Here is a 13,169-nt window from a genome sequence, read left to right as displayed (position 1 = left end):
TTAGACATCCGTGCATTTGCATGTGATGAAACTGTACAAATTTATGTGAACGAACTTGTACGAAATAGCCAGCTCATAAAATATGTATGGATTTTCATGAGACTGGGTTGACTTTTGTACAGTTTCGCCTAAAATTATGGAACTGGTCTATTTACAGATTTGAACGATACTGAATGTTCCTGGGTTGGCCATATTGTGTGGTGGCCATTTAGAATTTTTCTGTAAAACGCTATATTTTACCAAAGGTTTGGTATATCGAGACGAATCATGGTATGTGTCATCGGTACCAAGCCCTGAGGGTACTTGAGAAGTCTGGGCACAGCACTGCCTAGTGGAAAAAAATGAACTTAGAGGTTATTTAAAGAAATATTGGAGAGGTATTTTGATGGGCTTATCCAGGGGGCGTAGTTTCCAGGGGAGATATATATATATATATATATATATATATATATATATATATATATATATAAAAGATGCTGATAAGATGACAGTATTTTTAATAATCAGTTACTTGAAGTTGTTTCATTAAAATGTACATGATTTAAAATAAAAATAAAATAAGTACAAAAATAGTTCTGCAAATGGGTGAAAAGTCTACCTTTACTTTTTTACCTTTATTTTGGACTTTTTAAAATAGTTTTTGAATTACTTTTCTACAGAGCCCCTTAGAGGACAGGGAGGGAAATACTATAGTTTAGCATTCCTTCACAACAGTTTGCGTTCCCTCGCATTAATTAACCATGGTTTACTATAGTAATTTTGCAAACCATGACTGTAGTAATCATGTATTTATGGCAGACACTATGGTTTTCTTATGGTAATAATGTAGTAACCATGACTGTTCTAACTATGCTTAATTTTATGGTTACTCTGGTTTCACTACAAAATACCATGGTTAAAGTATGGTTAATGTAGTAAAACCATGGTTATGGATACTACAGTCTACAATGTTACTATAGTAAAACCACGGTTTTCACCAAAATAAATAAATAAATAAAAAGAACGCACTTACTATAATTATGGTTACTTCAAAATTAACTTTTTTTATATTGTTACATTATATGTTTACTTATAAGTTATTATAATACTAAATAATAACTGATTCTGATTCAGCAGGGTATTTTTGTAAAAATTCAGTGGCCATGGCTGAAAAAGTCTCATGAAATCACAATTTGATTATCTTTACATTACATTAGCATGCCTCTGTCAATATTCAAATCAGCTGTATTTGTTTTTTTGTTCCAGTCCAGTTCATTTATTATTATTATTATTCATCGTATGTTGTGGTTACACAGTCAAATAGCAATTACTTTTCAGCCAAAAACTATTTGGTCAAAATACCTTTTATTGGGACATTTTAGGTAAATCTGCAAATCTTGATAAACTGGTTCAGCGATGATGTATTTGCATTCTGAATTGTGATTGGTTTGTATTATGCATCACCTTACAGGAACTGGAGATGTTTAACAATGCAGTTCTGTTTGGGTGTTTCTTTAGAGCTCATCAGTCTTTTTGCATCTATACAGCTAGAGTAAATCTCTGGTGTGGGACACACTGGCTGTATTTCTAACACCAGACTGCAAATTTCACCTTTAATCACAAGCTCTTAAAATAGGTAAGTTTGATTAATTTCATTAATTCAAAATTGGAATCTTATCTAATTTTGTGAGACTAAATTGGCTTTCAGATTAGGCTCTTTAAGCAGAAGGTGGTCTTGCATAGCAGCCAATTATTGATGAAGTTACTGATGACAAACAATTGTTCAGCAGTGGCACTTCCGGGTTCTGTTGGCAACCCAAGAAAAGAACTGCTTTCAATGAAGATTATTGGAGATTCTGGCTTCTTTAGCGGATCAGGACAAACTCAGGATTTGATATAAATTACGATATTTTACTGATCATATCATTGAGTTTGCCTCTGCTATAACAAGATCCAATTGTTGGTACGCTTAATCTTTTCACAAAGGAAAAGTTAAAAGAGCGTATATTCTATACATTCTTTTGAGGCATTTGTATAGCATTTTTATACAAAACAATGTATCGGGGTGAGTGTTTCAGGTTACTTTCTTGTAACCCATGGGATAATATATTTTACATCTATTTACTCTCTCTGCAACGCACACATAGAGCTACTACTGCAGTGTTGAGTGAGACAGTTTCCTGGAATCAAGTGACCTTTTCCTGATATGCATGTACTAGCTGTTTGTAAAAGGATTTGCTAGAAAAAAAATAATGTTATACTTTAAAATTTTGTCTGAATTATTTTAAAAGTAGTAAGTATCTGCTGCTTTAAGGTTTAATTTTGAATAGGAAAAATACTATTATTTACTCAATGAAATAAAACTCAATTTACTCAGTCACAGCAGTTGCGCTGTCCCCTTTCGCCAGATGGGGCATTCAAGCGAAAACTCATTTTGTTTATCTACACCACAATGGCACACAATCCAGAGAACCAGATTTACAAAACAAGTCTGAAGAGTTTGATGTTGAGGAATAAATGCATTTCTATTTGTTTGAACTGGGGTACTCTGAAATCAAAATGAGAGAGATGGAATAGAATGGGACAGTCACAAATAACATGCGATAAAAGATATCTATGTTAATCAGAGTTTTTGTCCAAACCAACCATGACAGGATATTCTGTTGAACACTTGGTTTCTATTTGCAGCGTCACACAGTGCAGGCTTGTCTGCTATGAACTGGCACTGGTCCTAAATCTCTCATAACAGAATATTGAAGCCAGTATCTCACTAGCTGGCCGAGATTTTGGCCGAGAATGTTACACTCGCTCTCTTCCTTTGGAGTTGTCACACATGCACACCGGTTTAGAATGGAGAACACATGATATCCGGTTCTTGCAAAACATCCAAAGCCTTAAAAACACTGATGTCTCCTGTATTCTGTCTGACTGTGGCTTCAAGTATGTGCAGCACATCAATCTCTCCAAGTTTGATTTCAGAGTACTCCAGATCAAACAAATAAGGCTGGGTATAGAAATGCATTTATTCTTCCACTTTAAACTCTTAAGACATGTTTTAAATTTGGTTTTCTGGTTTGTGTACAGCCGTGTTGTGTTCTGCTGTTAGTATCACTGAGGCGGACCTGTAGTTAGATAAACAAGTTTTCACTTGAATGCCCCATTTAGCAAGCAGGGACAGCATAACTGCTGCTCTTGTGCACGCTTATGAACACGCACAGGAGAGCAATGGTCAGTGATGATTTCTACTAAATAAACTAGATTTCAATTTATTTCTCTCCAAACCAGAAATCACACTGAAAAATTAAATAGACTTCTAAACTACACTTTTGCATGCTTTTTGAAGCTTGAAGAGCTGGTCACTATAAACTGCCATTGGATGACATCAATCAGAATATTTTTCTTTGTGTATCAAAATAATTTTGTCACAATTGCTGTCGATTATGCTCAACTTGTATTGAACCTGGAACACGTTTAAGGAATTTTTAGAGATACTGATCAATTTCTTTTATCATTCTCTATAGATAAGTCAATGTCAAGCACAAGTGGAACTTCACTATGTCGCCTGGCCGGTTTTGTGGTACTTGCCGGTCTCATCTCTTTTACTGTCATGTATTTCTGGACCTCACCTCTGACCATCTGCCAATCTCTACAACCCACATTAAAAAAAAAAAATTCTGAAAAGAGCAACAACTCCCTTCCTGTTGCAAAGGAAGAGAAACCAATACTTTTGTTATGGTTCTGGCCTGAAAATTACTTTTTTGACTTCAGTGATTGTAAAACATTTTACAATTATGACGGTTGTGAATTGACGGATGATAGATCACTCTACAGCAATGCAGATGCTGTCCTTCTTTTCCACAAGGCCATTAGCTGGGACCTGTCCAACCTTCCTCCATCTCCTCGTCCTCTGTTCCAGAAGTGGATATGGTTTAATGTAGAATCACCAACTAACACAGAAAAAAAACCAGGTCTGGAAAACCTGTTCAATCTCACTCTGAGCTACAGAGAAGACGCTGACATTCCTGTACGGTTGCGCTTGACCACAAATAAGAAAGCAGAGGCCTTTGAAATTCCCAAAAAAGAAAAACTGATCTGTTGGATTGTAAGCAACAATAGCCCTCATACAGGTGTCAACACAAGGAACAGTTATTTCCATGAACTTTCCAAACATGTCTATGTGCATACATATGGGAAAGCGTATGGAACGTTCCTGGATTATAAGGACTACTATCCTACCATAGCGAGCTGCAAATTTTATCTCTCCTTTGAGAACTCCATCCACAAGGACTACATCACTGAGAAGTTCAATGGACCGCTTGCAGCAGGTACAGTCCCAGTGGTAATGGGTCCTCCCAGAAGGAACTATGAAAAATTTGTTCCTGGTGATGCCTTCATTCATGTGGATGACTTTCCAGATCCAAAGTCACTAGCGGAATATCTGAAGCAGCTGGACATGGATGATGATGCATATCACAGGTACTTTAACTGGAGGACACATTTGTCTGCAAGGCCTCATTTAATACTACAGAATCAAGAGTTTATTCTGGCTATCTGCACTGCCTGTGATCACGTAGGAAGACACAAGGAATATAGAGAAGCTCATGATATTTATGAATGGTATTTTAATTAAGGACATCTCAGACTTCGGTAATATTTGGTGAAGGTTATTGATAATTATCTCATGTAACAAGAAAATCTAAAGTTCTAATTTGAGTACTATATAAGGCAACTTGTTTATGTGTTCCTTCAAGAGAGAAAACATACATCTGTGTTATGTTGTTTCTTTTATTTCTCTTACATTATTTTCCTTTCATTCCATATAAATTCATTATTCATAAACATTCCTTTTTACTTATTATTTCTCATTTATACATTTCTTCTACTGTTTAATCTTATGGTGTGTGCTGTATTTGTCTTCACAAGTTAGAGATAGAGTTGTCTCCATTCAAGGTCTTAACGTCACGGGACGATGTTGTGAAGCAGTCATTTTTAATTGTCTTTGCTTGGTATAATAACACTTGTTGAACTTGTGCTGGTCAGTCGAAGTCAGACTGAGCATTGAAAAAGATGCAGCTAAGATTATTCAATAAACCATTTTTACCAACACTTCGTCTCCTGCTATATTCCCTACTGACACTGCCTAACTCTTGGGCTGGTAGAAGAGTGAGTTAACAACCTGTAGATGTTGACTGGTTTTGTATATCAGATAGAAGCTTGTGTTGCATGCCCCATTTACTGGGCCGGGCTGACAGTTGAGAATAAACCTGCTAAAACAGGACAAAATGAAGAGATGGAAGAAACAGGTCTGAGCTGCATGTAATCCCGAGCAGTTATATTTAATTAACTGCTTTTTTTCCCCACATTGCTTTAAAACAATAACCAATAAAGGAATTTTCTTTTCTTTTGTTACTTCAAAACCATGTTAATGTCATTTGTTTTTTGTCACAAAAATATACATCTCCTTTTTCACTTATTTTCTTGTTCACAGAATTCACATTGACATTAGGTATTCAAATAAACCTATAAACTTGACTCTTTGTATCTATAAAAACAAGTAAAATGTATTTGCACACATATAAATGTTTTACATGACTTAACCTATATATATATTTATGTAAACCATACACATTTAACCTTCAGTTCTTATTGGTTTTATATTCAAAACTGTCACCACTTTGCATTAATATGCATTTACTCCTTTGCATAGCAGGAAACACTGTGCACACTGAAATGACTACTTGTACCATGTGACTGGGAAAATGCATTAAACTTAGTACATATATGAACTCTCATGGAACCCAACACAGATACAAGTAAAATTAATAATGAGCACATAAGAATGTTTTTAATTAATTAATTATATTTATTTATCACACATTTGCACATATACAGTGAAATTCAGCTAAGCTGGGGTCAGAGTGCAGGGTCAGCCATGATACAGCACCCCTGGAGCAGATAGGGTCAAGGGCCTTGCTCAAGGGCCCAACAGTGGCATCTTGGTGGTGCTGGGGCTTGAACCCCCAACCTTCTGATCAGTAACCCAGAACCTTAACCACTGAGCCACCACTGCCCCGCGACCAGGGAAGAGCGCGGATGCGGTCCTCCACTACCAGAAATTATGCAGTCGAGATTCCCACATTTGGGGAATTCGCAGGGGTCAGCACAGCCGAAGTGCAATGGCCGAGCCTCGACCTGGGTGAACCACCTTCATGATCATAGTGTCTCCCCTACCAGGTAAGTATCTGGAGCCTGTTTGAAGTAAATTACATTAATTGAGCCCACCACACTGGAGTTCCTAATATGGCGGACAATCGTCAAATTTGACATATTTTCACAAATCAGAGCATTTACACTTGATAACGTGCATATATGCTTGTGTTATGCAACTTGATGTATTTTGTGTTATTTTGTCCACAGTCATAACTGTTAAAATAGGATAGAATGAAGAGATGGGAGAAACAGGTCTGAGCTGCACGTAATCCCCAGCAGTTTTATTTATTAGTATTACATGGGTTCTTTCTGAACGGTACATGCATTCCGATTTCTTATACAAGAACAATAAAGTCATCTATCAACAGGATCAGTTGTTCTGTCAACACCAAAACATTTAATGTAGGTTTAAGCTAGCATCAAAACCAGGGAATGAAATTAGCACCCACCACCCGCCAAATGCATGTGTTTCATGCGCAGTGGCAGGTAATTTTGCTCATCAACCTGCCACTGTGGCAGGCAACTTGTAAGACGTCTCGGAGTGGCAATTGACAATAAATCCCATTAGACACAAAGACGTACATTTGAAGAAGCACTCTTGATTATACTTTGAAGAACAGACAAAACAAAATCCGTTGATGTGCGTGTGTGATTCGCTGTGTGTTCAGAGGTGTATTGGTAATTTGGCACCGCACACGTATCTCACAGTCTCTTCTCTGTCAGTCATTTGGGAACAATTTGCAAGAATAGTGTCATCTATGAGAACGCTGCATATGATCTTTTTGCACGTTGTGTTCATAGTCTGGGCTTATCTGCTTGCCTGTATATAGAATTAGGGTTGCAACAACAATTTTATATTATCGATAATTATTGATAATGGAAATCATCAACACACCAGAATTCATCATCGATTAGTTGGATATATGCAGTGAGCATGGAGAAGCTCCGTCAGTGACGTCACTTTACAGCCCATTGAAAATGTGTTGCATGACAATGGAGACACAGAGACAAGTTGAAGTCGAATAAACATGACCCAAGTTGTTCAGCACACGAGAGCACTTTATAAACACTTCAAGGAAGATCATAATAAGCGCAAAGTTTAATGTGGAGCGGTTGCGACATCAGGTGCGTTGAAAGTGGGCATGTGCTGTTTGGTCTGGTCCTGCTCAACCCGCTCCAAATGGGATTAGAGCAGGCGTCACTGGCATGGGAGCCGGGCGCGCTAAAGAGGAGACTAAAGGCCACAGCCCCTAGCGTCAGTCGCTAGTGCGCCTCTTGAGGCCAGAGTGAGGTTTTACACACACTGCAGAGCATGTACCAGCAGGCTACTGTTACACTCACCCCTCTAAACCTCATTCCCATCCCAGGTTTCAGCACCACTGTAACCTGTCCTGCTCCACCCGCTCCAAACAGAATTAGAACAGGCATCTCTGGCATGGAAGCCGGGCACGCTAAAGAGGAGACTAAAGGCCACAGCCCCTAGTGTCAGTCGTTAGTGCGCCTCTTGAGGACAGGGGAGTGAGTATTTACACACAGTGCACCGCACATACCAGCTGGCTACTGTTACACTCACCCCTCTAAACCTCACTCCCATCCCAGGTTTCAGCACCACTGTAACCTGTCCTGCTCGACCCACTCCATATGGGATTCAAACCAGGGTCTCCAGCACGGGAGGCGGGCACACTAACGAGGAGACTAAAGGCTACAGCCTCTAGTGTCAGTCACTAGTGCGCCTCTTGAGGACAGGGGAGTGAGGTTTACACACACCACACAGCTACCTACCAGCTGGCTACCATTAACTGATCGACTGGGGTCATGTGGATTACTTTTATGCTGTTTAAATATGCCTTTTGGACCTTCAAAGAGCCAGCAGCCTAATGGCACCCGTTTACATGCATTGTATGGACAAACAGAGCTGAAATCAGCTTATAAAAATCTTCACTTCAGTTCTGCTGAAGAAGGAATGTCATACACTCTGATGAGGTAACGCTACTGTCCTCTGTTGTGAGTTCTTGTCTTTTTTTGTTAATTCTGCCATCACTATGTGAAAAACACAACAGACATTGCTGTTTTGTAGTCTTGTCAACTGAACAATGTCCCATTAAAGGCTAACTTATACTTACTGGGCGAACAGGCTTCGCTTAGTTCGCCTACAAATTATGTCGAAAAGCAGTGACGTTTATGTTCTGCCAATGTGTTCATTTGGTGATATTTCTCCTGTTTGCGCACATCTCCGAAATTCTTGACCTTGGGGAACTCGGCTGGTCGAAGAGCATTTATAATTGGTTAAAACTAATTGTGGGTGTACTCTGGACATGACGTTTTTTTTTATTTACAATCATGCATGCCAGCTGAAGAGTTGTTACCTAGGTTTCTGTCATTAAAATGGATAACTTTGAAGCCCGTCTCTCAGAGATTGTGCGGAAGTCTGCTTTTTATATGATTTGCATCACAATTTCCTCAAAGACAGCGTGGCCACGACAAATGCGTGGAGAGAGCTTGGAAATTTTAAAAGTGGAAGGGACACTGTGACAAGTTTCATAAAGCAAAGAAGCGATACAACGCTAAAAGAGGCGATCCACGGAGAGAAAACTTGCATATTGGCATTAATTCCGTGGTTTGAACAGTACATTAAACAATGTGACATCACCCTAAACAATAAAATTTTAAAACGATGTCACACATAATATAAACGCTGGCTTCATTCGTCTAGGGTGCTTTAGTGTGTCCAGGAGAAAAAAGTTCGGCTTCTTCTATAGTATGAATCAGGCTTAATTATTCCATTGGAATACTCTTGGAATATCTCATCTCTCTCCCTCAAATCCCCACTCGCTCGTGTCTCTCTTCTGTTTTCTAGTCACTATGTAGTTAGCACAAGTCACTTGCGAGTTTCAGATGAGAAGCATAATGTATTTAGCGCTTACACAGAGCCAAACGAAAGATAAATGTCATAAAATTTGCTTCTACAACCCCAAATTTTGCTTTGGCAGCTGCCAAAAAATTTTCAAATGAAGGAAAAACATTTAATCATCCATCAATGTTTTTAAAATTAGCTAAAAAAAACAGAGAATTTTCAGTTACCACAGCCCCTGATGGAATATGCAAGTAGCTTTTAAAATTTTTCACAGGTAACATGGAGATTTGACTGCAAGGTGTAAATGCGATCCAGCCAGTAGCGGTTCTAGCTTGTATGGCGCCCTGGGCGAGACCCGCTTCAACACGCCCCCAAAGTTGTTGGCCGGGGGGGCGGGGGTGGTGACTGTATGGCGCCTTGGGCAAAACCCACTTCAACACGCCCAATAGTTGTTGACTGGGGTGGGGGGCGGTGCTGGGGGGGGGTCTGTGTGGGTGCCTCGTGCCACCCCCCCTGCAAGATGCCGCCCTGGGCAACTGACCATGTCGCCTAAAACCTAAATCCGCCACTGGATCCAGCTGAAGAATATCCTGATAATCTCTGAAAATGAAATGCATGTTAATACAAGGTGTAAATTGTTTTCATTTGTTCCCAAGTTTGTCATTTTTAATGCATAACATAATGATAGTTTACGCTTGACTGGAAGTATCTGCCCACATCACCCGCAAGGTCTCATGGGAGTCAGGAATGTTGTGGATAGTCTGCATATTCTGGGCGTTACACAGTGAATAAGTGCTCTGCTCTCTTGTCATTTATTACACACAAAGCACTTGATGCTAATGATACATGATTGTGTGTGATTGACCGGCTTCACACATTCACTTTGAAGCACGAAGCACATACAGACAACATATTTATCTATGGAGCATTCAGCGATCAAACACTATTATGATGATGTGTGTTACACTTCTATAGGCAGACAGAGGCCACTCTGAGGTGTGTTGTGAATAGCAATTATCAAAGGATACAGACATGTTGTCGTTTAGCAGGGCTATTCAATTTCATTCCGGGCCACATCCTAAAGAACCCAATGAAACTCACCTGAATACACCTGAAAGGAGGGTGGTTTCATAGCTGGAGGGTGGTATCACATATATTCAACGAGGCATGAGAGCCTGCTGAAGGACTGCGCAACCTGGGTGTAATCATGCAAGTCTGAGGAGAAAAATCTCGAGAAAGATATCCAGAGTAATGGATGGACAAAAGTTGGAAGTAAATGCTCTCAGGATTGTTCACGAAATGGCAAGTCTTCTCAGCAACTTATAGGAAAAATTCTAATCGGTGAGATTGATCATTATAAAAAAAATATTTTCTGCTGTCCATATGTTGATCTAGTAGACTGTATCTCAAGGGAATTGGAGACTGATTTATTTAGCCGATACACAATTAAAGCCCCTTTCCACTTTATGGTACTTTGAGAACTCGAAATAATAATATGCGAAACTACTGGCAACTGGAAATGCGAGATTAAAAATAGATGTTAAATACATGGATTTTATTAGGATTCCTCTGGTAGGAGGATTTGGCACATTGACACTACAGGCCACGAATAACTACCACACAGAAAATGGCGCTACAGGCCACGTCCCAATTTTACATTTTCAAAGTGATGCCATTTCCACCCCATAAGTCCATAATTTCTGAAACCTGGTATATATGCCACATTTCTCATGAGGAACAAAAAAGCCTCTAGAACCCATAAAGTTATGCGAGTATACTCTTGTCCAATGGTAATGCTACAAAATAAGCCATTGCTACAATTTCTTTGAAATGTTGTGTACATGTGTGAAGTACATGTCTCTACCATGTCAATTTTTAAATAATTAGCAGTTTTGAGGAGGAATCCGCATTTCTGCTTGCAGCTATATTTATTATTATTATTATTATTATTAGACGCTTGTGTTGTCTAGAAAATTCAGATTTTTTTCCTTTGTTCTTTTTAGAAGCAAATTAAATGGCATTCATCTCGTGTTGTAAATGTGCTTGTCATCTGACACACGCAGCTGTGTTTCATGTGATCTCTGGACAATACAAGTGCGCGGAGTCCAGCAGGCTTCATGTTGGTGCTCCAGACAGAGTGCAAAAGCGGGATCACTCGCCATACTCAATCTGGTTTCTCTCTATCACTGCATAAGCAACTAAACTTACATGACCCATTTAAATTCTATGGATATTTTCCGTCTTAAAGCGCAAAGGAGGAAGTCAAACATCTCAAACGCCCGACATTCTAACCAACACTGATGAAGAAAACAGCTAAAGCAATGTGTCATGTGGGTATTTTAAACTACACATCACCCTTGATAAAATTCTGTTCTAATGATGTTAGATATTAGGAAACAAACCATGTTTGTCTTCAGATATTCATATACTGTATTCTCTATGGAGACGACTTAAATTAAGTGCCTAATGAAATGTTAAATTACAGTTAACTTAAGCCATTTATATGTCTTTTTTCAAACTTAAGTACATTCAATATAAGTTATTATTTTGATCCTTTTACTTAAGTATTTTTTCTCATGAGCTGCTTTAATATTACTTGAGTCAGTTTCCATAAAGGTACTTTCACTTTTTCTTAAAGGAATATTTCGGGTTCAATACAAGTTGAGCTCAATCGACAGCATTTGTGGCATATTGTTGATTATTTAAAAAAAAAAAAAAAAAAGAAAGAAAAAAAAATTCGACTTGTCCCTCCTTTTCTTTAAAAAAAGCAAAAATGGAGGTTACAGTGAGGAACTTACAATGGAAGTGAATGGGACCAATTTTTGGAGGGTTTAAACACTGAAATGTGAAGCTTTTACTTTTATAAAAGCACTTACATTAAATCTTCTGTTAAAACGCATGTATTATTTGAGCTGTAAAGTCATTTTACAGTCATTTTAGGGTTTTAGGGTTTGCTGACTACATCGTCATGGTAACAAAGTTGTAAAATTGGCTGTAACTTTACACAGATGCGGTTAGTAAGTTATTTTATCACACTAAAGTCATGTTAACACAAATTCTGTTTACGTCTTGTGGCTATACTTTTGAAAAAGTGAGTTTTTTAACGTTAAAAAAAATTGGCCCCATTCACTTACATTGTAAGTGCCTCATTGTTACCTTGACTTTTGCTTTTTTTTTATAAAAAAGAGGGATGAGTCTAAATACATTTTTGTGGTAATCAATATTATGCCATAAATGCTATTGATTGAGCTAAATTTGTATTGAACCTGGAATAAAAGTATAAAATTGGATACTTTATTCAACACTGGTTGGACGTACAGTAAGGTTTGCAAGATGTATCAGCCACATTCAAGTTTAGCCCCGGCCATGCATTTCCACGCCTGCTTGTAATTTGCAAGTAATCCTGAAGACCTTGATTGGCTTGTTTAGCCAATCTGCTGGATGTCATCCTCCATGAACTGAGGTCAGCTCCGATGCAAAAAGTTATACGGGTTTGGAACAAGAGGTTGAGTAAATTATTTTAGCCATGCTACAAACACAGCATCTTCAAATGTCACGTTTGAGGTATAATTGAGCACTTTATGTCTTAAAACAAAACAGGATGAGCTAGTTGGTTTGCCGGAGGTGAGGACAAGAAAACATTAAAAAACATGCTGAGACTGACATGACTTGCAAATACTGTCACTATAATACCTAGACAACAGAGCAGAGATTTGCTTTAAGTTGTGTTTGACACGGTCTGTTCTAAAGAAAATAATGAAAAGAAAGTTAACCCTAAAAAAAGGCATTCTTTAAGAGCAATTAGAAAACACTTAACACCTTGGTAGCTGAGTGAGTAACTACACCTGAGCTAAATTATGTCTAACACCTGTCTCTAATTTCAGTGAGCACGGGGAGAGCGGCATAAATAGAGCCACACCGCAGGTAGATGAGAGAGAGAGCCTGGATACCAGAGATCCTGTTGTGAAGCCAAGGGTTTATTATTGTGAAGAAGTTTGTTTATGTTGAGTGTGAATTATTGAACAGCCTGAAAACCCTGAAAGAGTGTATCTACTACAGTGAGGAGAATAAAACGCTTACCTGAACCAAGAAATCTGCTTCTCGCCTCCTCCTTTCATTGAGAAGT

At 38.5% G+C, this 13,169-nt stretch overlaps 1 protein-coding gene and 1 non-coding gene across 2 annotated transcripts; one reads left to right on the top strand and one right to left on the bottom strand.

Moving 5' to 3' along the window:
• The first annotated feature begins 1,479 nt into the window (after positions 1 to 1,479).
• LOC127423745 (4-galactosyl-N-acetylglucosaminide 3-alpha-L-fucosyltransferase 9-like) lies at positions 1,480 to 5,238 on the top strand. The gene is made up of 2 exons (XM_051668297.1): positions 1,480 to 1,615; positions 3,501 to 5,238. The coding sequence occupies exon 2, from the start codon at positions 3,509 to 3,511 to the stop codon at positions 4,607 to 4,609; it is 1,101 nt and encodes a 366-aa protein (XP_051524257.1). The 5' UTR covers positions 1,480 to 1,615; positions 3,501 to 3,508; the 3' UTR covers positions 4,610 to 5,238.
• An 821-nt stretch (positions 5,239 to 6,059) lies between these two features.
• On the bottom strand, positions 6,060 to 6,221 carry LOC127424770 (U1 spliceosomal RNA). Its single transcript, XR_007894518.1, has one exon. It is a non-coding gene; the product is annotated as a U1 spliceosomal RNA (small nuclear RNA).
• Positions 6,222 to 13,169: the final 6,948 nt, after the last annotated feature.

The sequence above is a fragment of the Myxocyprinus asiaticus genome, chromosome 33, assembly GCF_019703515.2.
Source record: "Myxocyprinus asiaticus isolate MX2 ecotype Aquarium Trade chromosome 33, UBuf_Myxa_2, whole genome shotgun sequence".
Lineage (NCBI taxonomy): Eukaryota > Metazoa > Chordata > Actinopteri > Cypriniformes > Catostomidae > Myxocyprinus > Myxocyprinus asiaticus.
This window is presented reverse-complemented; position numbering and strand designations above follow the sequence as displayed.